The 23314-nt window shown below is 41.2% G+C and overlaps 2 protein-coding genes across 2 annotated transcripts in view; both read right to left on the bottom strand.

Annotated features, from left to right (window-relative positions):
• Nucleotides 1–8886, bottom strand: part of LOC117234668 — a 70606-nt gene extending 61720 nt beyond the window's left edge. The window contains exon 1 of the mRNA XM_033496102.1: nt 8619–8886. Coding sequence (XP_033351993.1) covers nt 8619–8850 — 232 coding nt within the window. The 5' untranslated portion in view covers nt 8851–8886. The remainder of the gene's footprint in view (nt 1–8618) is intronic.
• Nucleotides 8887–14801: 5915 nt separating this feature from the next.
• Nucleotides 14802–23314, bottom strand: part of LOC117234670 (angiogenic factor with G patch and FHA domains 1) — a 77612-nt gene continuing 69099 nt past the window's right edge. Inside the window, exon 10 of the transcript XR_004493559.1 lies at nt 14802–15498. The gene's annotated coding sequence lies outside the window, so the exon portion shown is untranslated. The remainder of the gene's footprint in view (nt 15499–23314) is intronic.

Raw genomic sequence — 23314 nt, 5'->3', positions numbered from 1 at the left:
TTCGATAATGCGTTCAATAACATTGTTCAATAACGTCACGACATAATTGATTTTGGAATCATGATTTCGAGCCTAACACGCGATCCATGTGTATTGTATTACAGGATATTTGTTTAACGCTACAGCTACTAACGACGTGCAAAGAATCGTTCAAACTGTGTCCTTGCAAATTTGTACAATTCCTATGAAAAATTAGAAATTGATCAAATTGACAATTTCACAAAAAATTCATAGAAGTATACCATATTGCTTTTTACCCGGTTGTCTTAAATTAAAATGAAGATCAAAATATTTATTATCTCCTCTTATCGTAATCTTCTAGATCACGCTATCGATCTAGTTATATTTGTTTATTAAAGGTCTCTTATAATTAAAGCTGCTTAAATTGAAGCTCGCAAAATTTTTCAAGATTCTAATTGTAAATCATAGCAATGAAATAAAAGTTCGGACTTCTCTGGAAAACGAGTGTTCTCTATTTCAGAGTTAACTGTCATAAAAGTCGAAAAGACAGACAACAAACAACGCAGCATGCATATGCGTAAAAAAAAATCGAAAAATTCCTTTAGTTGTGTGAGCGAAAAGGATCTCGTGCGCGCCGGATTACGTAACGCAGCTGATTTGACTAAAAATATCGAACACGAGGATTATATTCCGTAAGCATCTAACGTTACACGCTCGATCGAATAACGCTGGACTTAGCAAATTTTCGTTCGCGTTAACGAACGTACGACAGTACGTTTGTTCCGGCTGCCCCGTGTGGCCCGGCACGATCAATAAGATCGACAGCGTACACGCGAACAGCCATATTTACGACGTGCAAACGTGATCGCGTAAATGCAACGCGATGCGGCTGATTGCCGCGCTCGAGGAGCTACACGGTACGGCGCGCTTTCGCTCCGTCAAGTTGCCAGCAATGCACGAGGAACATTTTTCTTTTCGTCGTTCTTCGTTCTCTGTTTTCAGTTGACTTTTATAAATACGATCATAAATATCGTTACTTATCCTGAGAGTTGTTACGTTCTTTCTTTCATCGATGGACTGCGAATTTTTATGCAAATTCGTATTTTTATGAACAGAAGTAAAGAAATTGAAGCCAAGTATAGAGATTTACTTTATGCTTTAAATAGTACAATAGCGGTACTTTTTCTTGGGTATCGTATACGCTTTCACGAGCATCGGAAGATTCACAATCATCGGAATATAACAGAATCAAAAATATTGTACGATAATGTTCGATTAAAAACGTAAAACGTTAAGACGAAATAGAAATCTGGTGTAAAAAAAAATAATATCTTCTCTCAATTAGCGATACATTGAACTGACCGGTGTAAGATAATGCTTCAATTCCTATACGTTTAAAGAGACGTTGCAATAGTGCAAAAACCAGGTCGATGCCTAGAGCAGTTTTAACGCCAACCTATTTGTCATTTGGAGCGAAAGGAGTTAACGAGGAAACTGAATACTGCTTTGTATAACGGTTGAACAATTCCGTTCTGTGTTACTTCGCAATCTATTCGCTATTGCCTTTATAGAAAAAATGCAGTTACACAATTTGTTCAAATAACATGCCTATAAATTTTCTTCCAATCAAGCTTCCACTTTTAATATCTATCGCTGAAAAACGTAAATTATTCATAATCCTACAACGCTAATCGAATAATGATCCCCAAGGAGCCAAGATCGTCGTTGAAGCAACTGGCAGAATTAAAAAAACAAAAATACCAGGAAATTCGCGAAAATACAATTTCTCGTATTCGCAGATTCGTTCTCCTAAACTCGTACGCTCGTTCATGCAGCCGGTCCAGCTCAGATACCTCTAGAAATTCCTCGAACCATCCAACTCATCCCCTGAGTACACCTAACTACCTAGCCGTACATTTTCCTGCTAATTCGGCCGTTCAATCCCCAAAACGATAATGGACACGAAGTAGTCAGTCGCGTCGGATCTCGAGAATCTCTGAAATCCTCCATAACCGTCGCGAACGCCCCGTTGTCCCGAGTATTCGAAAGCACCATCATCGGTCGCCGGCGTCTACTATTCGTAGCCTCAGAGACGGAGCCGGCGAAAAGGCCTGCCACTCCTCCCTCTCTGACGGGGCCAAGGAGCCCCGTCGGACTTCCCCTCGTGGAGTCGTCGTCACGAGGGCGGAAAACTTCCCCCTTTCCTCTCTTTTTTCCCCTTTCTTTTTTCTTACTTTTTTCGAAAGGCAACGAGGAATGTTGGTTTGTTTCGGTGGAACGAGGAAAATGGCGCCAGAGAGCAGAGAGAGAGAGAGTGAGAGAGAGAGAGAGAGGATCGTAACCAGACCAGAGAAGGTGGAGAGTCCTCTCCCTCGCGCGTGGTTCACGCTGGTCAGGCTAGCCCTACACTCTTTGCTCTCTCGGTCGAGAGAGCGGCTTCGCGACTCGCCAGGCCCTTCTGGCCCCTCTTCTGCCTCTCTGGCCCTTCGTTCCTCCCTCGCCTCCCTGTTCGAGGACCTACAGGGTCCCTCTGCCTCCGTCGTCGTCCTTCTTTCGCTCGGTGGCATCGTCCTCGCGTCTACAGCCTCTGAAGCTCCACTCGCTGATGCGGAGCACTGACCCGCAAACTGGTTCCTCCATTACACCAGGCTTTCTCCCCCTCCCACCCTTTGCTCTCTCTTACGATATCCCTGTCTCTTTCCTCCCTTCCAACGATTGCCCCCTCGACTTCTTTCTTCCCCTTTCTTCCCCTTTCGTCCCTCTGTTTCATCGTCTTGGATCACTTCGATTCCCTGTAGTTTTCTCCCTCTCTCTTTCACCTTTTTTTTTCTCCGTTTCCCCTCGCGCCCGATCTCTGTGTCTCTTTTACTTACAATTAGCCTTCCTACGTCCGTGTCAGCTTCTGCAACCCCCTACGGGACGATCGACCTCGTCAAGTCCGCCGCAGATTCGACAAGACTGCACAGGCCCGATACCCTTCGAGCTTTTCTCCTTCTTTCCCTTAAATCGTCTTCCATCGAAGTATACGACTCGGGATTTTCTACAAAAACTCTTTCCATCGCCAGTGAAACGATATTTTTTCTCTTTATTCTTTCGCTTTATTTTTCCCCAAAACTAGAAGCTTTATTTGCCGATGTAAGAAACTCGGGTCGTAAAAGCTGCAAGAGCCGAGTCACAGTTAAGGCGGACAGACGATCTTTAACCTTTATCGTTCCAGTGAAACAGTTAACCATAACCTCAGACGTTTCCAAGGAACAATTGGCAAGTATTCGCGAGAAACGACGATTCGTCGGAGCATTGTCGTCGGCCAGAACTACGTGTGACCTAATGGAGTTTCCGAGAGCTGTTTCGCCAGACGGTGTACCGCTTGTTCGTCGCGTTTTCCCTGCGGCCAGTCGCGCCGGCAGACGTGGAATTAGCGCTGAATTAATTCGCACTTTATCGCCTGTACGAAGGCGAGCGACCACGCGTTTCCACGCCCGACTCGGCGTGCATCAACGCCACTAATTTCGCTGGCAACGCGCGGATAATTGGCGATCGTGGCTCGCGATTGTTCACCGCATCCTCCGCGTCCTGCTGCCGGCCGACAAACAGACCTTCGAGACGCGCTTTCCTCTCGCGTGACGCGCGATCGATAAGTGTTTGAAAATGCTCCGCGAGTACTCCGTTCTTTCTAGCGTCGATGGATCGAATCGGATCGAACGTTCGATACGAAACAAGATACGATCGTGATTGTCCTTCTTCGGTTTTCTTTTTATATTTATCGATCGATGATTAATCGCGAAAAGGCAGCTCTCGTTGCTTGGTTTTTCTTCCCACTGTTGTTCTATCGTCATTTTTACGATCGTTCTATCGATCGTGATAGAGTTTCAAGCGGGATATTGTGTTTAGATCGTTGGAAAAATTCTTCTATTCTTATGGAGGTAATAGTTATTCGTCCGTTGTGTCCATTTGACATGACGTGATAAATGCAAAAACGTAGGCATGGCTTGTATATTGCTTTGTTATTTCTGATGTATTGCGATATGTACAATCTTATTTTTAAACGCGTCGAATACTCGTTGCTATTAAATTTTTTTAGTCAGACAATTTACAAAAATTATTCGTCTTTTCTTTCTGTTAATATTATATTGATTTTATTACATGTATATGTACTTTACTTGTATTTTGTTATGTATATTTTTTTGAAAAACGAAGCTCGTTAACATTGCAGTATTATTTGTTATTCGTGCGGACTCTCAACGCTCTCTATATCTCTGTAATCTGTTTAAAAATCTTCCATAATACAAAACGTAACCCTGTTGCTTTCTCTCGGAATATTTCTCGGTAGTGTGAAATAATTTTCATTTATTTGTGTATCCAAAATAGTAGATATAGAACGCTCGAAGAAACTCTTGCAAGCAAAGAATTCAGCAGGCGTGTTCAACAAATTTTGCAGTGTTCACTTTGCAAATCTTTTTGTATCCGTGAATGTATAGAAATTATCTAGTTCTTAGAGTAGAGAAACGAGGCGATGACGCGAGCAACGCGTCAAATAATACGAATCGAATCCAATTAATTGCATTAGATAATTAAGTTCGATTTTACGACCTATTATTGGCTATGAGCTAATCGTCCTCGTTACAAGCATTGCGACTGTTCTAGTTGAAAGAGAAAAACCAATCTGAAGGATAATCTCGTTGCATCTGAACCACAGTTTAAACCAGTTTTAAACATTAAATAAATCACAAAAATTTGAAACGTTGCGCGAATTATTTGGACTTGAATTACAAATTATTTAAATTGTCTTTCGTTCATTTTGTTATTTTTATTCCCTTGTAGAAGTTTATTTAAAATTTTGTACACGTGAGAAAATTAAATTTAACAAGTTTTTTATTTTACATTCGAACCAACGTGAAAGCTTTGCGGATAGTTTCAGCAACTTTTCCAAAGTGTCACGAATTTCATGTGCCTAGCGAAAATAAATTACGCGACACAGTCCACTCGCCAGCATGTCCTTTTCAATTATGACAATTTCTGCCTTATTCGCATATTCTCCCGTAACATATTGCAAAAGTTGGTCGTGTATGTCTACGATAATTATCGTTGGCCGATAAAGTGTCCATTGCGAGATTTCTGCGAGTGTAGGTCGCGTTTTAAAGAAGGGGGCGTGATTTCTTTCGTACGTAAGCCTGCGATCTCGTAATGCACGACAGTTGGACGATTAGCAGCCGTTTTAAATTACGTGCAAAGTAGACAATAATAGAACGAGAACACCGGCTACGCGTCTTGCTGCGAGGTAAAAACATTTAACGCTTTTGCAGTAGCTCGGCCAACCGCGACAGTAGTATAACAAGAATTTCACGAAATCTGTCTACTTTATCTTCAATTATTGGCAAAAGAATAATTGTCTTCGAATATCGAATAAAGATGAAGATACTTTCTAAAAAATTTCACTGCCATACACCGAAACGATAACGATTTCTATCGAAAGTGCACATCTTCGTGAAAGTTTACATGTTTATCGGGAATCTCTAAAAGTCGAAGTTAAGAAAGATCGAAAATCGCAGTTACCCTGAACCAAGTTTCGTAGAATACATCGAAACGAAAGAATACTACGAGAAACTGGATCGTGCTTATTTAAGGTATTAAGTAATAAATACCTTTCTATAAATACTTATATGCTTCCAGCAAATTCGTTCGTTTTACAACATTTTGCAGTCTCATTTCTCGGTGAAGTTCTTCTTAACAGACTGGCGGGAAGTAGCCAAAATAAACGACGTGAACAAAAATAAGTACCAATCGTCTACCTGTTACGTTGGAAAATAGAAACTTACGAACGCACGAATAAAATGGAAACGAATCGACAATGCGATCGACGTCGAATCGAGACGCGTTTACGGTGACACAGTTTATTCTAAACGCGATAAATAAACAATCCGTTTGATCGATTGTTCACCGTTGTTTGCATAACGAGAATTGCGATCCTGCTAACAATCGAAACACACCCTGGTTCGTGTTACGTCAACGCCAGTTGTCATTTAGACGTTAACCATTGTCACCGTTGCAAAGTGTTCGCTAATGGTCTGCAACCAATCGAACGATCTTCGATCGACCGAATCGATCCCCACGCAATTTCGTAGAATATCACTGTCGTTGGTTGCATAAAATTCGTTTGCTTTGGCATAGTTATAAATGGTAATTAATAGACTGGGAATGTTTATGAAAATTTGTTTCATCCGCTAAATATTACAAGGGATACTTTATTTTTGATATTTTACATAGTTTTACGCACTTATTTTCCATAAACATATAAAGATTTCATTAATTAGATACAAGTATCGCTTACAGATTAATGGTTTATATCTTTAACGTGTTTATTTCATTTATAATTCAACGAATGATAATTGATTTGAAAACATTGGAAAGCAACAGTAAAACAGCTAATCTTTACAACGATTGCGCTTATTTCGTTTTCGTGTCGTTCTTTAACACAATTTCTTGTCCCAAAGGAGAAATTAAGAAATGTTTCGCGACTACTGTTGCCGAAGTATTTAGAAGGAAAAGAAATTTAGATGTTTCGAAGATTCAGAACGTCCCCTGTTACTTTTCCGAAGTATCTAGCGAGTTTCATTACTGACTACTCAATTACGAAAACATTTTCTTCCGCAACTAAAAGATTTTTTTTATTATACGTATATCAATAATGGCGCGCGAATGTGAAAGTCATCAGGCTATCTTCAAGGCTACATCGCACTTTTGTTGGATTCATAACGATTTTCTACCTTTCACACATCTGTCGACGATAAATTCAATATCGGTTCGCAGCCGATTCTCGGACGTTCAAATTTTTGCAGAAAATAATTGAGGGCGCGTATCGTGATAAGACAGAAAATACGGAAATCGTAAGTGGCAAATATTCTTGTCCGTAACTATTAAAAACGAAAGCACGCTGATTAATAGTGGCGATACGTGTTACACGCGTATAATTTTAAACAGGATACGTGCGACTTGCTCAAAGTATTGCTAATAAATATACGTGATTGTTATGTGACGTTTATTGAGGATATCGATAGCTGTATGTAATTAGCAGCAACTTTAAGAAACATAAAGAACATCGAGTCCTGATGTTCTTAATATGTACAACATAAGCGTACCTACTTAATCAGAACGGCAATATCTGCCGGACTTTATACGATTATTATTAAAGTAAAAGTCCAATAACGAAGGTCTTTCGCACATAAAAATGAAAAATGTAGGAGTACAATGATCCACTCTTTCGAAACATCCTGACATCTTTATGACATGGAGCAGCTGCGTTTTAATACAGGCGACGCGAGAAATTTGGGACGATGATTTCTATCGATTAATCGCGCGATTAATCGTACGATTAAACGTCGTTAACTTAAGAATTTAAACATACGAACAACACCGGTTTCGATAAATATCGTAGTAATAAAGATAAGAGAATATATTTATTTATATATTTTCTTAAATATCTTTCGTAAATTTCTTCGAATTTATCTCTTTTTTTTTTGTATTAATACTAATATACAGATTAGATTTGTTTATACAGTATTAACTAAACAATTTTCTATCGATATTAAATCAATCGTATAGAATTAATTAACGAACGAAATACCAGAGAAATTACATTTCAATCGTACTTCGCTACAAATGGTTCCACATAATTCAAGAACCACCATCATCAAAAATAACTTTAAAACGTTCAACATGCTTTATAGGTTAAACACATAATCAGCAGCCCGTTACATCAAAAATAATTTCCCAATTTCCCAACCATCTGGTATAAACACTTTATCAAACATCTTAACTATTCGGAAGAAGAAACACTAACAATCTTTGTCGGTTACGATTAACTGACAGATGTTAGTTACAATGAAACATATAAGTTAACAATTATAAGAAACCCGAAAATCTCGGTATTACGATAAAGCTGAATTTTGAGGGAATTCTTACAATTATAAAAAAAAATTGTAAATGATTTTATACAGAAAATTGTCACAAATCTGTCGTCAATTCAAAGTTCGATTCACTCTATGAAAAGCTGTATCGTCTGATCGCACTCAATGACTTTATTAATTTTAATACTACATAAATACTCCGGACGTGAACGATTCTCATAGACGACGCGCTATTTCCTATACTCATCGCTGCGAGTATAGTGTTTTGCACGCTGTACAAAATATCAATTAGACGCTACGCATATATTCACGTTGTTACTTTGACTTTTTACTGAAATGTATCCGCACACTTGTTTATATTTAGTAGGATGTAACTCAATTACGAAATTACAGTTAAGTGGAATTACAGTGATTTTATCCTTCGTACGAATGATCGTCGTATAATTATGTAGCGTAGAATATCGTGGCACATTAAGATCGAACAAATCAACGTTCGCGACTGTCGAATTTTGCGACCATTTTTTTTTTTTGCATTGAATATTACTTATAATTTTCATAAAGATAATAAAATTTAGCGGAGGCGAACCAATTGTGTATTTTCAACAGAAACAAAACGACTTACAAGAGATCCTTGAATAAAAAGATTATTATATCTCGTAACATTCTAATTTCTCGAAAACGATGAATTGATCTCGATAAAGTTTATCAATTTCATCTCTGTTCTGTTTAACATAAAGTAAATATTGGACTCACCCGTGGCGGACTGGGTCTGAAGCAATAGTCCGATCAGCGAAACCAGGACGTAAGTGTTGTACCGGGGTGCCACGATACCCCGTCGCAGGGTCGTCATCTCAGGCGGCCCCCGCCAGGTGCCCCCTCGAGCTACCGCCGCCCCTGCGACCGCCTTCGGCAGCTTTGGCTTCTTAACTTCCGCCTTCGCTCCTGCCAGCTCCACGCCGCGTAGTCCTCGTGCTTCACATCTCATCTGCCACGCCGCTGTCGCTTCTTCCCCGTCCGGTGGCGACCGTCCTTTTCCCCGAATCTCGTCCGGACCGTTTTACCACGTATCGGGCCACCACCACCTCCACCTCTTAGGCCACCTCGTCATTTAACACACCGTTTCGCTGAAACGTTCGATCGTTTACAGTCACGATCCCCCAACTCGAGTCGTGTGCCGGCTCCTTTCGAACCGACTGTTAACCGGGCCACTCTGTCACTTACGTCTCCGTACTGTATATATGTATAGCGTGTATACGTTTACGTGTATCTAGTTTACGTTGAGACGTAGTCTGTATGTATATATATATATATATATGTACGTGTATGGAACCACCGAGTAGAACTCGAGTCGAAAAGATTTTCTGAATTCCGAAATTTTGTTTATATGTCTTTCACGTAACGTCCCATCTGCCTCTGTGCGTAAGACGTAAAATTCGGTTACGGGGCGGCCCGTTCCACGTCCAACCTGAGCTCTGCGCCGAGAATCGGTGTCACGCGACTATAAGGACGCGCGGAGACGGTGCCACGCGAGATCGCACGCGATTAATATCGGTTGCATTTTCGCGAGAAAGTTTCACGTACACGTCGTTGTGACGCGACACACCGCCTGTCAAGATCCATCGGAACGACCGCCTTTGTATTTTACCGACTTCCTCGCGATTGAAAATTTTACGATCGTCTCTTTTTTCCTTTCTTTCTTCTTGCTTAATTTCCTGTCATATAGAATGGAATTAGAACGATTCGAAATAACTGACACTCGTGTCAGGTTCTAAGACAACTGGCTTACGGTAAAGGGACACTGTCCTTTCTCGTTCTCGATGGAATATTAACGATCCGCGTGGAATCCGTGTGTCCGGTGAAACTTCACGTCCGATAAACGCGACTCTCGAGAGAAACTGTAATGCCGAAAGAGGCACGCGACGAGAGCGAGAGACAGGATCAGTGCGAGAGTAGCGGATCACGTGTCCGGTGAAGGAAACTCACTGAACATCACACCATCCACGAGGAAAAGCACGGCGCGACAACGAGGGGAAAAGAGCGTTTGGCGGAAGCCGAGAAATCGATTCGAAACACCTGTAGAAGAAGCGACGTGTTTCTGTTCCGTTTCGTTCCGGCGTGTGGTCCCCAGCCTGGAACAGCACCAACGGAGTGTCCTGTCCTGTGCACCACCAGCGGCTTGCTTTCTCGGACTCCGTCTCTCTGTCTATGTTCTTTCCTCTTTTTATTTCAAAAGACACGCGTCTTCCGCTTCCGAACTGAAAATCGTCTCATGATCACGTCACTCGATGATTCACCACCCGCGTACTAACATCATCCTCTCATTTCTGTCCCTTCGTCTTTTCCTCCTTATTTTTCTTTATTTTTTCCCCGTTCCTGCGACCGTGACGAATCGTGAAAGTTGGCGGAACACGTGGACACGATAAGCGACGAAGAACAGCGGCGAGGCGCGAAAACGCGGTCACCCTGGGGTCTCTTTGGCGGCTATCGAGCCGTCAACGATTCGCGCGGCGAACGAGAGCCGGCTCCTCGACCTGCCTCACTCACGGATCCTCGTCGATCGTCCGGCGAGGAGTGACGACGAGCACCTCTCGTTTTCCGAGCCGATGCTTTCGGCGGCGGTGTAACGTACGACGACGACGACGGCCTGTGAGAGCTCGTCCGATCGTTCGTCCGTTCGTTCGCTCGCCCGCTCGCTCGCCTTCGTCTCGTCTCCTATAGCTCGTTCGTTCGTAATCGTTTGCTCGACCGTTCCGCCTCGAGAACGAGCGCGGGTAGTTTCGTGGCGCGCGGATTCGTCGGATGGAAACCAAGCGCGCACGAGGCCGCCCGGCAGACTGAGAGTAGCAGTCGGCAGTCGACAGTCGGCAGGCAGCAGCGGCAGCAGCAGCAGCAGCAGCAGCAGCAGCTAGTAGCAGCAGCCAGCAGCAGCAGCCAGCAGCCAGCAGCAGCGGTACAAGGCGGAACGTTTCCCCGTGTGCCGAGCGAAGCTCTGCAAAAGCGGTCTGCACACGCGGCCGCGCTGTGTTATGTTGTCCCCACTTCCCTTCTTGGAGCGCGCGATCGCGGCTGCGGCAGCGACTCGCCTATCTGCCTGTATGCCTCTATGCCTTGCCTGCCTTCCTCCTCTATGTCTGCCTGTATGCCTGCCTGTTTGTCCGCCTGCCTGTCTCATGCATGCATGCATGCACGTTTCGCCTCCTTCTCCACCACCGACGACCTCCTCCTTCCTACTTACTCCTTCTCCTTGCTTACTCCTACTCCTCTTCCTTCTTTTCTCCTTCTCCTCGTACTTCTTGCATCCTCCTGCCTCCCTTCGCTGCGGCCCCCGAGACTGCCTTCCTTCCTTCCTCCAAACTGCTCCATACGTTCTTTCCACTCTCTATCTTGCCGTTCCTCCTACGCTTTCCTTCTTCTATCTTTCCATCTCTTTCTTTTCTCTTCATTTTCTTACCTCAGTGTATCTCTTCTTTTCCTTCTTTCTATTTCTCCTTTCTATTTTTCTTCTTCTCTGTCGCCTGTCGTCTACGTTTGTTTCTTCTTCTTCTTCTTCTTCTTCTTCTCCTCCTCCTCTTTCTCCTGGTCTTCTTTACTCTTCCGTGGTTCTTCGCTTTCTCGTCCTTCCGTTTTTTGCGAAGGAGACGCGCCTCTTTGTCGGGACCCGGCTATTAGGCTTCGCCGGTTCGCGATACCCCTCTCTTTTGCTTTACTTCCGGTATTCGTCTCTGGATGGTGGAAGGAAAGTACACGCCGCGGGAGATTCGATTTTGGTCCGGTTGTCGTCCGCCGGACGAACAGGAGGATCGGTCCCACCGCACGTCCAGATATTTTTTGCCCAGTTTCGCGATATTTATAGTACAGCCGCGTTTCTGTTTGTTTCGGATGCATAAATTGTGTAAGGCCTCTTTTTTCGACGAGGATCCACAAGCTTGAGAAGTGGGGAGTAAAAAAGAAAAGTAGTCGAGAGTGTCTTCTTTGTTCCCTCGTCGAGGGTCGTTAACTCTAGTCCCTCCGATGACGGATTTTTCGGATTCTTTTTGCGTCGCGCGCGGTGAGAGGGGACGAAATTGCAAGTGCGACGAAAGACGATTCTCGCGTTCGAGCGTAAATCGACTGCGTGAAAAAAATAGCTTTCTTTAGAGACGCTCTTTTTCCTTTTCGCGATAAAAGCTTTTAAACATAGTTAAATGACTTTCGTGATCAACCGATTGGCTTGTTTTTAGTCCTCAAGCATACTATAGCGCACGATTTATTTATATAGTAGAAAATAAAGAAACAGCGGGAAAAATAAATAGAACGAAGCTTGTGAAAAGACCATAATTTTTATTATCTTTTAAGCGAATAAACTACGATCACTTATTACGGTCCCATTTTATTTTAAAAAACTTGTTTGAATTTTAAAGTCGTGCGGAAATTTCATAATTTTATTTTTATACAAACTACTGTAGAAATTACCATAGATAGTGCTACAAGTTATGTTTGTTAAATACACCTGCGGTAAACTTCCAAACTTTTATAGAAAAAAGAAAGAGAGACGGTAATCCGCACTTTAATTCATTTTCGCGCAAAAATTCCTACAATTTCATCTCTACGTTTGAATCGAGAAATTTTTCTCCATAAATGATAATAATAGCAGCGAGGAAACAATAGAGTCGACGATCGAGAATCGCGTTTTTCCTTTCACCCGTTTCGGTTTCGCTTCTTCAGTTTCCGTTTGCACTAAATGGCCCATTCTGTTTTCTTGCTCCTTCGAGTCGTGTAACGGTTTAATGATTGTTATTAGTACTTTTACCGCGGTTTGTTTTGCAGTCTGCGAATAAAATTGAACGCGAGAGTTGAAAAGTTTTTGGTTGCACCTCGTTCATCCGCTCGCAAACTTTTGCTCCTTTAGTTTTAAAAATTGTCCCTGTCCCCAACGATTTTACACCGATTCTTTCAGTTCAATCGTCTTTGAGTTGTAAACTTCTTCTACGTTTTTCTTTTATTCTGAATTATATGAATTAAAGTACATGATTTAATTTTTAACTCGATCTCTAAATTGACAACTCGATAATTAAAAGAAAAATCAAAGTTCTAAAAACAGACGAAAAACAACACGCTACAAATATAGTCGAATATAGTCGAAATTTCTTTTTATTTTTAATTGGAACCAATCTTTTCATTTCGTAAATAAAAATTAATTTCTACAGCCTTCTTAACTTTATACAATCTATATATTCACCATATTCGTACAAAGGTCATAAACATTCTCAATTGAACGACCTCATGAAATGATATGAAACGATACTTTAAAAAACACATGTAATTTCACGATTCGTTGTATTCGTTTGCTACACGACCAAACACTTAAAAACGTTACTTTTTCTGTTACTCGTATCGTGCAATTTTGCCCTTTCTACAAGAATATTGAAAACAAACACGTTCTCCCGTGACTCTCGAAACAAAACAAAAAAAAAAAAAAAAAGGAAAAGAAGATGTGACAAACAAAGAAAGCAAAATCCTTTACTGCCTGCAAACAATAATCTATAATAGCAATCCAACCACTCTTAAAAAGAAAATAAAATCCTAACAAGAATTAACCGGCAAATTTTAAAAACGACAAAGACCACAGCAAGATGAAGCGAAGTATTAAATTTCGCAGAAAAGCAAGTAGCGAAGAACCTCATCCCCCGTAACTGTGTCGTTCTTTGCAGTGAAGGGTTGACGCTTACCGAGCACCCTCAAACCGACGAACACGCGGTTGCGTGAGCGACGCGAGTTTTACGAGGCAGACGGGATGCGGATATCCCCGACATCGAGTTCCTTCGAATTCCTTGTACGAAATCGCGGTTACGTGTATATCATGTACGAACATATTTTACATACATCACGATCACCAGTCACCGTGTCGCTGGTCCGTGTTTTTAAGGGTGGCGTGCGTCGACAGCCGCGTGGAAATTCGTGCGTGAGGGCACGCGTCCCCGCGGATAAATCGTGCAGAACGAGCGCGACGATGCAGTAGCGAAGTACTGTGTTTTAGTCCATTGAAGAGCGTGAAACGGGGAATAGAAACGGACAGCGTGACACACACGCACGACGGCGAACGACGACGATTCGAGTTGAGAGAAGAGGGTCGTAACGGCGGCGACCTTGCCTCCGTCCCGGTGGCAAAGTGCAATAGTAATTGGTGGATGCACCGGTGCTACGTCTCTCTTTTATACCGGGCGGCCACGAGAAAACGGTACCGCCCCCTTGGCCACGTGACGATACCTTTGCAGCCGGACCTACCACGCGCTTCTTGCAGCGCACCCCCTTCAAACGGTACAACCAGAACCCCCACCAACACCACTTGCACCCTTCCTTCCGCACTTCCTTCCGTACTTCCTTCCTTTCTCCGTTTCCTTTTTCCGACTCTGCTTCCTACCGTCTTCGTGCACTTGCTTCATATCGCTAGGAAAAGAAGGAAAATAGGGATGGTACAGGGGTAGGGATTCTTTCCACATGGTACGAAGGTGTTGGCGTTGAGATGCATCGAGATGTTGACGAGTAAGAGGTTGATTGGGTGGATCCAGGGTGTATTGGAATTTGAGGAACGTGACTCGGGGGTGGTTTTATCGAACAACGAAGTGGTATAGGTAGAATTTGGGGGTTGATCGCTACGTGATATTTGGAACAGTGTGTCGTCTTGTAAGAAGATAACTGAATTGTTGGCGATGTTGACGATGTATATATGATGAAATTATATTTGTTATTTTCTTTTTCCTTTCACTAATAAGAACGGGTAAGAGGAGATGATCGCCACGTGGAAATAAAAATTGATGGGCATCTTGTTTTGAGTTTTGAGTTTTCTGCGGAATGTAAATAAATCGTGTAAATTGAATAAATAAAGTGTTTTGGAAAATGTTTGGACGTTTATTTCTTAAGATAAAGACCAGGGGAAGAATGTTGAAATTGTCACGATTAACGCAAAGAAATAATTTATTGCGAAACTTTCTACTCGTAAAAAAATACTCTTAAAAATATACCAACATTTTCATCACGAAACATCAAGGAATATAAAACGCAATCACTATCGCTATTATACTTCACAACTAAGAGAGTAATAAAACTTCTCGTTTTCGCAAGAAAAGAGGAGAATCCGCTATAAAACAAAGTAACAGCAGTGTTAAAAGGCTAAAGAAAGCCTGAACATCGTAAAAATTTACGAATTATCTTTTTAAACTGCTTCCAAGAAACTTTTTCGCGACAAAAGATTGAATCCAGAATGGAATTGGTTTCTTTTCAGCTTGAGAAGCGTCCGAAGGGACGCGTATAAATAAAGGCAAGATAAAACGTTGGACAATGTCAGAAAGTTGCAATGGAAGGTAAACACAGTTGAACGAACCCATCATTTTAATGCACCGTGCAATGAAATTCTAGCGATTCGAACCGAATTTCCTCCATGACGATCTGCCTTTTATAGCAGAACTCAAGAAATCTCAATACGGATCCCGTTTCATTCGTTCTTCTTTCTTTCCTATCCTCTGCCTTCGAGAAGAACTCGTCGCTGCAAAGGGAAACAAACGTTCCTTTTTAAGATCTTCAGTCTAGACGCGTTCCTCTTCTTAATTCGCCATAGGTTTCTCGTTTACGTAATGCGTTTTGCGCGAGAAGCACCCTGAAAATACGAAAATTATACGTTTGTCTGTATCTCTTCTTTGTCTCGAAATCGAAAAGATTGCTCCTCTTTCTTTACGCGTTAATAATCGTAATTCTACTTTGCATTTATTGCTTCTCAAATTCTTTCGAGAGAGGAACTTTATTTTACGAATGAATCTTTAGATAGACGCTTAAAATAAAAAGTACAATTACGATAATTTTTTAAATAGATTTCTAATACTTCTGATAGCGTTGATCCATATAATTTTCCAATCCCTTGAATTAATTACCACGTTACATATTTATTCACAAAACTGACCGATCAAAGAAACGGGGTTAAGGATACTTCTCAGACTTTAAAATAATTCTCCAATCGATTAAACGTTCCACTCGATAAATAACTGGTCCGTTTCGTCGTTCTGATCAATCGATAACCCGGATGATAACCATATTGATCGAAACCTAAACTACAAATTCTCGCAGATTTGAAAACAGCTGTTCGAACAGCTAAACCCTTCCACAAATCTAACCGATCGATATTCCAAAATTCCGCCATAGATTGATTAAAACTAAAACTAAGAATCTTTTCAGATTTGAAAACGAACGTTCAATCGCTTAAATTATTTCGCTTAACGACTAACTCGTTCGTTCCGCCGACCTTACCAATCGATATCCTGAATAACGCCAAGAAAATCCTGTAGTGCATCGATTTATCGATTGACAGTGTGAAAAATTCACCGACTAGATTCCATCAGCGGCGCAAAAGTATCCCGTGGAGAGTTCAGTCGCGCGCGTTCGTCTCCACTTCGAAGGGATAAAAAGCGAACGAAAGGGGAGGAAGTTGGACGGCAGTGGATCGTGGTGCGGTTGTGGTCGATCCTTCTCGACTCGATAGAATCGCGACAGGTGGTGAATACCTAGATAGTCAAGCGGTTCGGTGGTCACTCCGTCGATCGTCAAAGAATAGAACGAACAAGTCAAGGTCAGTTGTGCGACCGGATGCAGCGGCCTAGTCTCGTTCTGGTAATCTTTTTCCTTTGTGCATCCCCGCTTTTACGCCGCGCGATTCTGATACGCTTCAATGAAGCCAGTTAGCTCTCTCTCACGATGGAAATCCGGAACGTTTCTCTCGCTCCTCCGTTATACCTCCACGCTATCAGCTTGTCCTGTTTGCTCGCTGATGGAAAACGCTTATACTTATGCTATTTTTAATATTTTTCTATCTTTTATCTTACGATATTTTTGCGAAGGAAAGAAGAAGGCTATCTTTTCGAGGTTTCTATAGTAAGTTGGCCGTAACAAGATGAATTCTGTTTAAAATTCTATCTATCGGTCGTTCAACTCTTATCAGAAAGGAAGGACAATGCGTTACACGAAGAGTCTATGTAATAATTATCAATTAAATAAGTATGTTTATAGATGTTTCATGTTAGATATATCTATTTATTTTCGGCATAATTAATCCCAAATTTTCGAATCTTCCTAACAAAACTATCCAAAAATACGTGCTCCTTCTATCGATACATCGATCACATAGGAAAAAGAGAAACTTGGATTCCGAAAGGGTTCGAGCGAAGAATTTTTTACAGAATAAAATTGATCGATTTGAGTGACATCGATGTTATTAATCTACTTTAACTTTCGTTCGATGTTCCGTCGTATTCTTCTTAAAGTCACCTACAAAAGTTTCAACGTGTTTTAAAAGCAGTCGCCCCGGTCTGGATTGCGCCACAATTTTCGCCGCACCCTATATATCGTGGTGCATCGATCAGTGCCACGAGCATCTCGCAGGACGTAAGGTCGAATTACACGAACGATCGTATCCTTCGCGAGACTGTATCTTCTCTGCCAGCTTGATTCCCCAATTATTCCTGCCCTTGCCGCAGTTCGTGCGCCCTTACAGGCTTCTTTTTTCATCTCGTTTGCTTCTTAAAAACAGGAGAAAGTGTTGCACGCCTCGATATCGTCCACACTTTTCGTACCCTCTCGTCTTTCCTTCGTCCTCTTTGTATCTTTTCGAGGCGAAGCAAAAGCGGACCATAAGTACTCGACAGAGAATAAGAACCTGAAGCCTCTGGCATAATTTTATCGAGTATAATCGACGGATCGTTAAGATTCGTAAGGATTTGGTAGTTGGCGATCGATACGTTTTAGTATTCGAAATTACACCTGAAGCTCTACGACGGATGATCTTTTAATCTTCCGATGTGTTTTTGTCCATTTAACTTCGGATAAATTTAGTAACACGGAAGAAATTGACGTTGGGGAAATTTTAAGCGCAGAATAACGAAACGAATTGAATTTATAACGCGGTATTAATTATATTTAACGTATTACTGGATCATATCTCTACATATATCTATTTGATCGCGAATTGAAAGCCTCTTTCCGAGAAACTTGTACAACAATTCATGTTTAATAAAGCACGTACGCAGCATTTCGCAAGAAATGAATTGTCTATGAAAACTATTCTCTAATATGTACCACTGTAAATAATGAAAATCAAAATCAACAATAATCACCGCTTTCCACTGTATCCATTAAAAACGTTCACTGTCTCGCTCACTGGAGTACGCTTTTCGTTAACTAAAATTCCCAATTTCCATCAAAGTCTATTTCCATCGAAACGTAAAACATCCCCGAGAGCTCAGCAATTCGTGTACCAATAAAGACATTTCAATACACGTTCCTCTAATTGGTCCGCGGTCCGTATCATTAACCGAACGAACGGACTGTACGGCTTAGCTGTTATTAAAGCGAAACCAAAAAGGAATGAAAACACTGGCTCGTATGATCGAACACCTGTACGATCGCGTCGTCCAAACGATCGGCGGCCCATTATGCCACGCAAACGGCATCGCTCGGTGCAGAGACAGGAAGCGGCTACAGAAAGGTACCTCAGCCAGCCTCCTATCCCTCTCTCTCTCTCTCTCTCCCTCTCTCTTTCTCTCCCTTCCTCTCTTCCTCCCTTTCAACGGCCGTGCTGCACAGAGAGCATCGACTTCTCGCTCGCGCGCGACCGACGACACGAGTGAATCTAGTCTGTATATGGTCGGGCCCAGTCCGTCTGGCCGGCGTCCAGTCAATGGACGTGATTCACTGTTCGGCGACGGAATCTCAGGCAGACGGACGAACGGATGGCCGAGTGGGAGAAGAGGGTCGAGAGGAGAGGAGCCGAGGAAGAGATACCGCGAGCAAAGCGATCGTCGCTGCAGACCTTTGCCGAGAGACGAGCTGCTACCGGTGGCACAGGTATGGATATACATATGGCGGGCCAAGGATCGTACTTTAGTTTTCTCAGTTGTGTCACTCTTTCAGTAAACCGACGACCAATACTATCCAAGTTCGATGCTTAAACGGATATCGTTAATTATTTTATCGTAGGATATTCACGCACTGTACACTCGCTACTGCGAATATTTCAAACATTTGAAAATAAGAACGAGAGCTTGAAATAACAATGTTACGGTCGATGACATCTTCAACTGAAGAAAGTTGTGAAATATAGAGGTAAAGTACCTTGCTACGATGTAATCTTGAGAACTTCGACATGTTTTGTACAACGCGCACAACACGCTCGTAAAAGATACGCGCGATAAGCCGATAGAATTTGGAAAGATTTTCTGTAAAATATACCTAACGTATCGATAGAAAGGTTTCGTAATGAACGTTCAAATACTTTCGTGAATGAGAGTAAATAATGAAATATCGTGGAAACGTCTCGTTTCTAACACGGTCCTCCGTATTCGCTTGGTACACGTTTCTCGTGTTTATTGGATTCCCTCGCCGCGTTTTTGCACCTATCTTTCTTGCAATTTTCTGACGTCGATCGAGAGTTCTCGAGAACTGATGCGACAGTCGAGCGGCGCTCCATTCATGCTTGCCGTCGTCTCGACTAGATACTCTATATGGTAGTCGGTCTGTCAATCCACGTGAAACTGGAAAAACTCGACGGGACGAGGAGAAACGATGAAACGGCCCTCGTCACGATTTAGGCGTCTACAAGACGACTAAACGACTACGCTGATCCAAGGTGAAACTGATTTTCGGCAGCCAACGATAGATCTGAACATATAAGGTAACGCGATCGGGATACCTGTTTAAGCGCTTTTATTTTATTATCTCCCTCTTAGGATAAACGAGCATTCTGTCTCTTCCATGCATTGTTCTTCGTTCTATATCGTTATTCTTAAATTTATAATTCGAGAATCTTTGGAAAGGATCGGCAAATGGTGAATAATTGGAATATAATTAATTGCAATCATATTAGGTGGTGAATATCTTAAATAAATATAGATGGTGAATATATTAAACACTTACGATGAATATACGTAATAATTCATGTATTAAGGAGTATGGGATGAAAGTGTTAAATCGATCTTTACTTTTATGAATTTTATATTACGAATAATTGTCATGTTCTTTCTTTTATTCCACATTGTTTTATAAACTCGAGTAAATTAAAATTAAAGAAATATCACGATATGTTCGCTAAAATTCTTTCCCATATTTTATTTTACAAATTGTTCTTTGAAAACAAAACAAATTTTATCGCGGTATAATGGTTCTTCGAAACAGACTTCCTCAGAATCAAGAATGAAGTACTCGACGGTAAATAAACCACAGGATATATAACTGTTCGCAAGGAAATCAATCTCCGCGTTCGAAGGCCCAACCATGATTGCACGATTATTACTTGGATTATTGTGATTACTCGAACGAGCCAACAAAGTACATTTTTGTCAATGAATACTTTCTATTCGATGTTATACGGATAAAGCCAGGTAACTGAATATCTCTGAAGGCAACGCAAAAAAGAAATTGTTACGCGTCAACATTGATATGTTTCGGGGAGCCAATTATCTTAATTTAATTGGCTTTTTGTACATGAAAAGATCAAAAAGATTTCAAGATCATTAACTCTTCCCCAAAAAAGGATGGAACCATCGATATAATTCGTATTCTGACCTATTTAATAATCACAGTCATTCACAGAGGTCGGACAAAACGGTAAATCGATCGAAAAGATACTTTAAGTTAAATTATTTTCTACAAATTCCAACAGGCAATCCCGTTTCCAAAATTGTCGTTATATTTGCTTTGAAACTCGTCAAAATTAAAAAAAAAAGTGCTTATCGTGATATTAAAATATCGAAAACGTTTTGCTCGTCTTAATAATTATATCTTTGACTTTGACAAAATTTCATCGACGTATCAACCTATTCTCAAAAGATTGTACGCGTGTTTATCTTTAAACCAAACGGATTTTTCTAATAATGTGTCATTAAAATCCCCTGTTTAGTCATAAAGTGGCGTTAAAATCAGAACTTCGATAAAAATGTACCAATCGTATTTTTCTTCCATGATTTTCATCTTTTCTATGTATCTTTCGTTCTAATCGATACAGAGTTATGTATTGCTCGTAGATAGTTCTGACGTTAACGTTATCGTAATGAGGGATGTGACCTTGAGAAGGCAGTAGATTCGGGACGCGACACAAGCTCTCACGGTGTCGGCCAGGAAGCGAGGAGGACCCGCGTATACCGGAAGCAGTCGCTAAGAACGCTCGACTCGCCGCGCCGGCCTAGGCAACTTCCTAGACTTTATTGCCGTTGCATGAACTGGTAGTGGAGCGTGTGCACGCTGCAGCTGCACCTTCTTCTCTCTCTCTTTTTCTCTCTCTCTCTTTCTCTTTCTCCTTACCTTTTTCCTCGTCGATCTCCGCTTTACTTTTGTTGCCGGAGACCCAGCAATGGTGCACTCGCGTCGAGCAATTGCGCTCGATGCATTTTGATGCCCTTCGAATGTCTTTACCACGAGGGGAAAAGCCATGGTATTTGCCGCGGATTGAATTCAACGATATCTCGTTACAGGACCCTGGTACCCGACGAGTCCTTTCTGTTTGGTTAAAAATCTGGGCATTCATTTGCTTCGTGGTAGGTAGAATAGAAAGGTAGAAGCTCAAGGTAGAATAGTTTCCTCGAGGGTGCCGTAGACGTGTACATTTTCTTGAAGAGATTCTAATGTGTGCGGCGCAAGATTCACTGAGGATCTTCGAAGTTTCCAATGTAGTGATTATTTAGCAGCGTAGGATCTTACTACGCAGTGATTGAGATTTACTTGTTATTAATCAATGGACTGTAAATGTTTACGTATTTATGATAAATTTAAATGTAGAGAAAAAGAATATACAAATATATACATAAATAAATAGATGTAGAAACTTGTAAAAAAAAAAAAAAAAGAAATAGCTTTCGTATTATACTATTTAGAAGATGAGATAAATCATCATTCTGCTTCCATTTCTTTGATCGTTCGATCTTCATAAAAGTATAACAGGATTATTGAAATAATCGTCTTGAAACATCGTGTTGAACGGTTAAGTATCCATTAAAAAATCATAAAATACGAAAGATTAATAATAACGCAAATTTTACCAGTGTTCATCGTCGTTCGATTGCCAAATAGCCATTGAGTACACAGTTAAAACGAAAAAAGAGACTTACCTCATCTAAATAACAATACGACGCAAGTCGTAATAATACGACGAAGCAGCCGAGGAATCAATTTTAATTCCACGCGTGTCGAATGGGATCGGCAAGTTGTCGGATCGCGCCGTATTTTGGCGCGTTCGATTGCCTTCGACACAGCTCAACGGTCGAGTACATACGCCCGCCGGTATATACTTATGCAAGCACACGGCCGGTGTTCTCTGCACGCGGAATTGTCGGCGAATAATCGGCGAATCTGTGCCGAGACTCGTGAGCAGCCCCGAGCGAACATTATGCTACCGTACCGGCAATAGCGTTGCGTAATTACACGATCCCCAAGGGGACTACGGGACTTTACATTGTAAGCCATATGCGAATAACGTTTGAGCCCGAACGAATCGAATAACTACATATATTCGACACTTCTCTATTTTTCCCCCACCGTCTTTCGTTTTGCCTCCCTTTTCCTTCCTCATTTCCTCTTTTTTTCTTTTTCCAACGTAACTATCACTCGCGGTGAAATGCTCTAAATCACAGCCGCGCGAAAGTATGTCCGACGAATGAAATTAAATTGGTACATACTACTTTTCGCTCTTTCTTTGATCGTTGGTTTACTTGTTTGTCCTTGTTTCTTTGTAATACTTCGTGTTTTGGAATTATTGTAATTTTTTAATTTTCTAATAGATCGTATTCTCTGATAGTTTGTAACTTGTCATTTTCGAATTGTAATTAAGGTTTGCCTGACAAACGAAATTAGCTTCGTGGATATTCCTCTTCGCTTTTCTTCGTTTGTTGATTTTCTTATATAACGCGCTTTCTTTACCGATATTTTATTAATATTTATATTTATTTCCTGGTTATTGTAGTTCTCTTGAACTATTAATTTCCTTCTATATATATATATATATATATATATATATGCTTTATTTATTGTTTCGCTTACGAATCGCGTTTTTTCTATCCATAATCCATTTTATAATACGTTTTGCGAGAATAACCCGCGTAATGTGTATACTCTGGACGTCAAAAGTCGACTCCCGAGTGATGTAAATGCTTGCGTAAGCTTTGAACAATCGAAGATACTTGCATATTTTTAACCGGTTACCCGGTACCACCGAATCTTTCTGACGTTTGTTTCTTTAACTCTGGAATGATGAATCGTATCCTCGCATCGAGTAGGTTCAGATATCAACAAAAGTGTTTTTGCGAGCAAATATTCTCTCGAAAAATTTGCATCAACCCAGTTATGTCCATCGTTCTTTCAGTATGATTATTGCAAAGTAATCTTTCCATTTATTTTTCGATTTTTATCAACTTTCTGGATAATTGGAATAATAAATGAGT

Source organism: Bombus vosnesenskii, unplaced genomic scaffold (assembly GCF_011952255.1).
Source record: "Bombus vosnesenskii isolate JDL3184/JDL3185 unplaced genomic scaffold, Bvos_JDL3184-5_v1.1 scf7180000013306, whole genome shotgun sequence".
Classification (NCBI taxonomy): domain Eukaryota; kingdom Metazoa; phylum Arthropoda; class Insecta; order Hymenoptera; family Apidae; genus Bombus; species Bombus vosnesenskii.
This window is presented reverse-complemented; position numbering and strand designations above follow the sequence as displayed.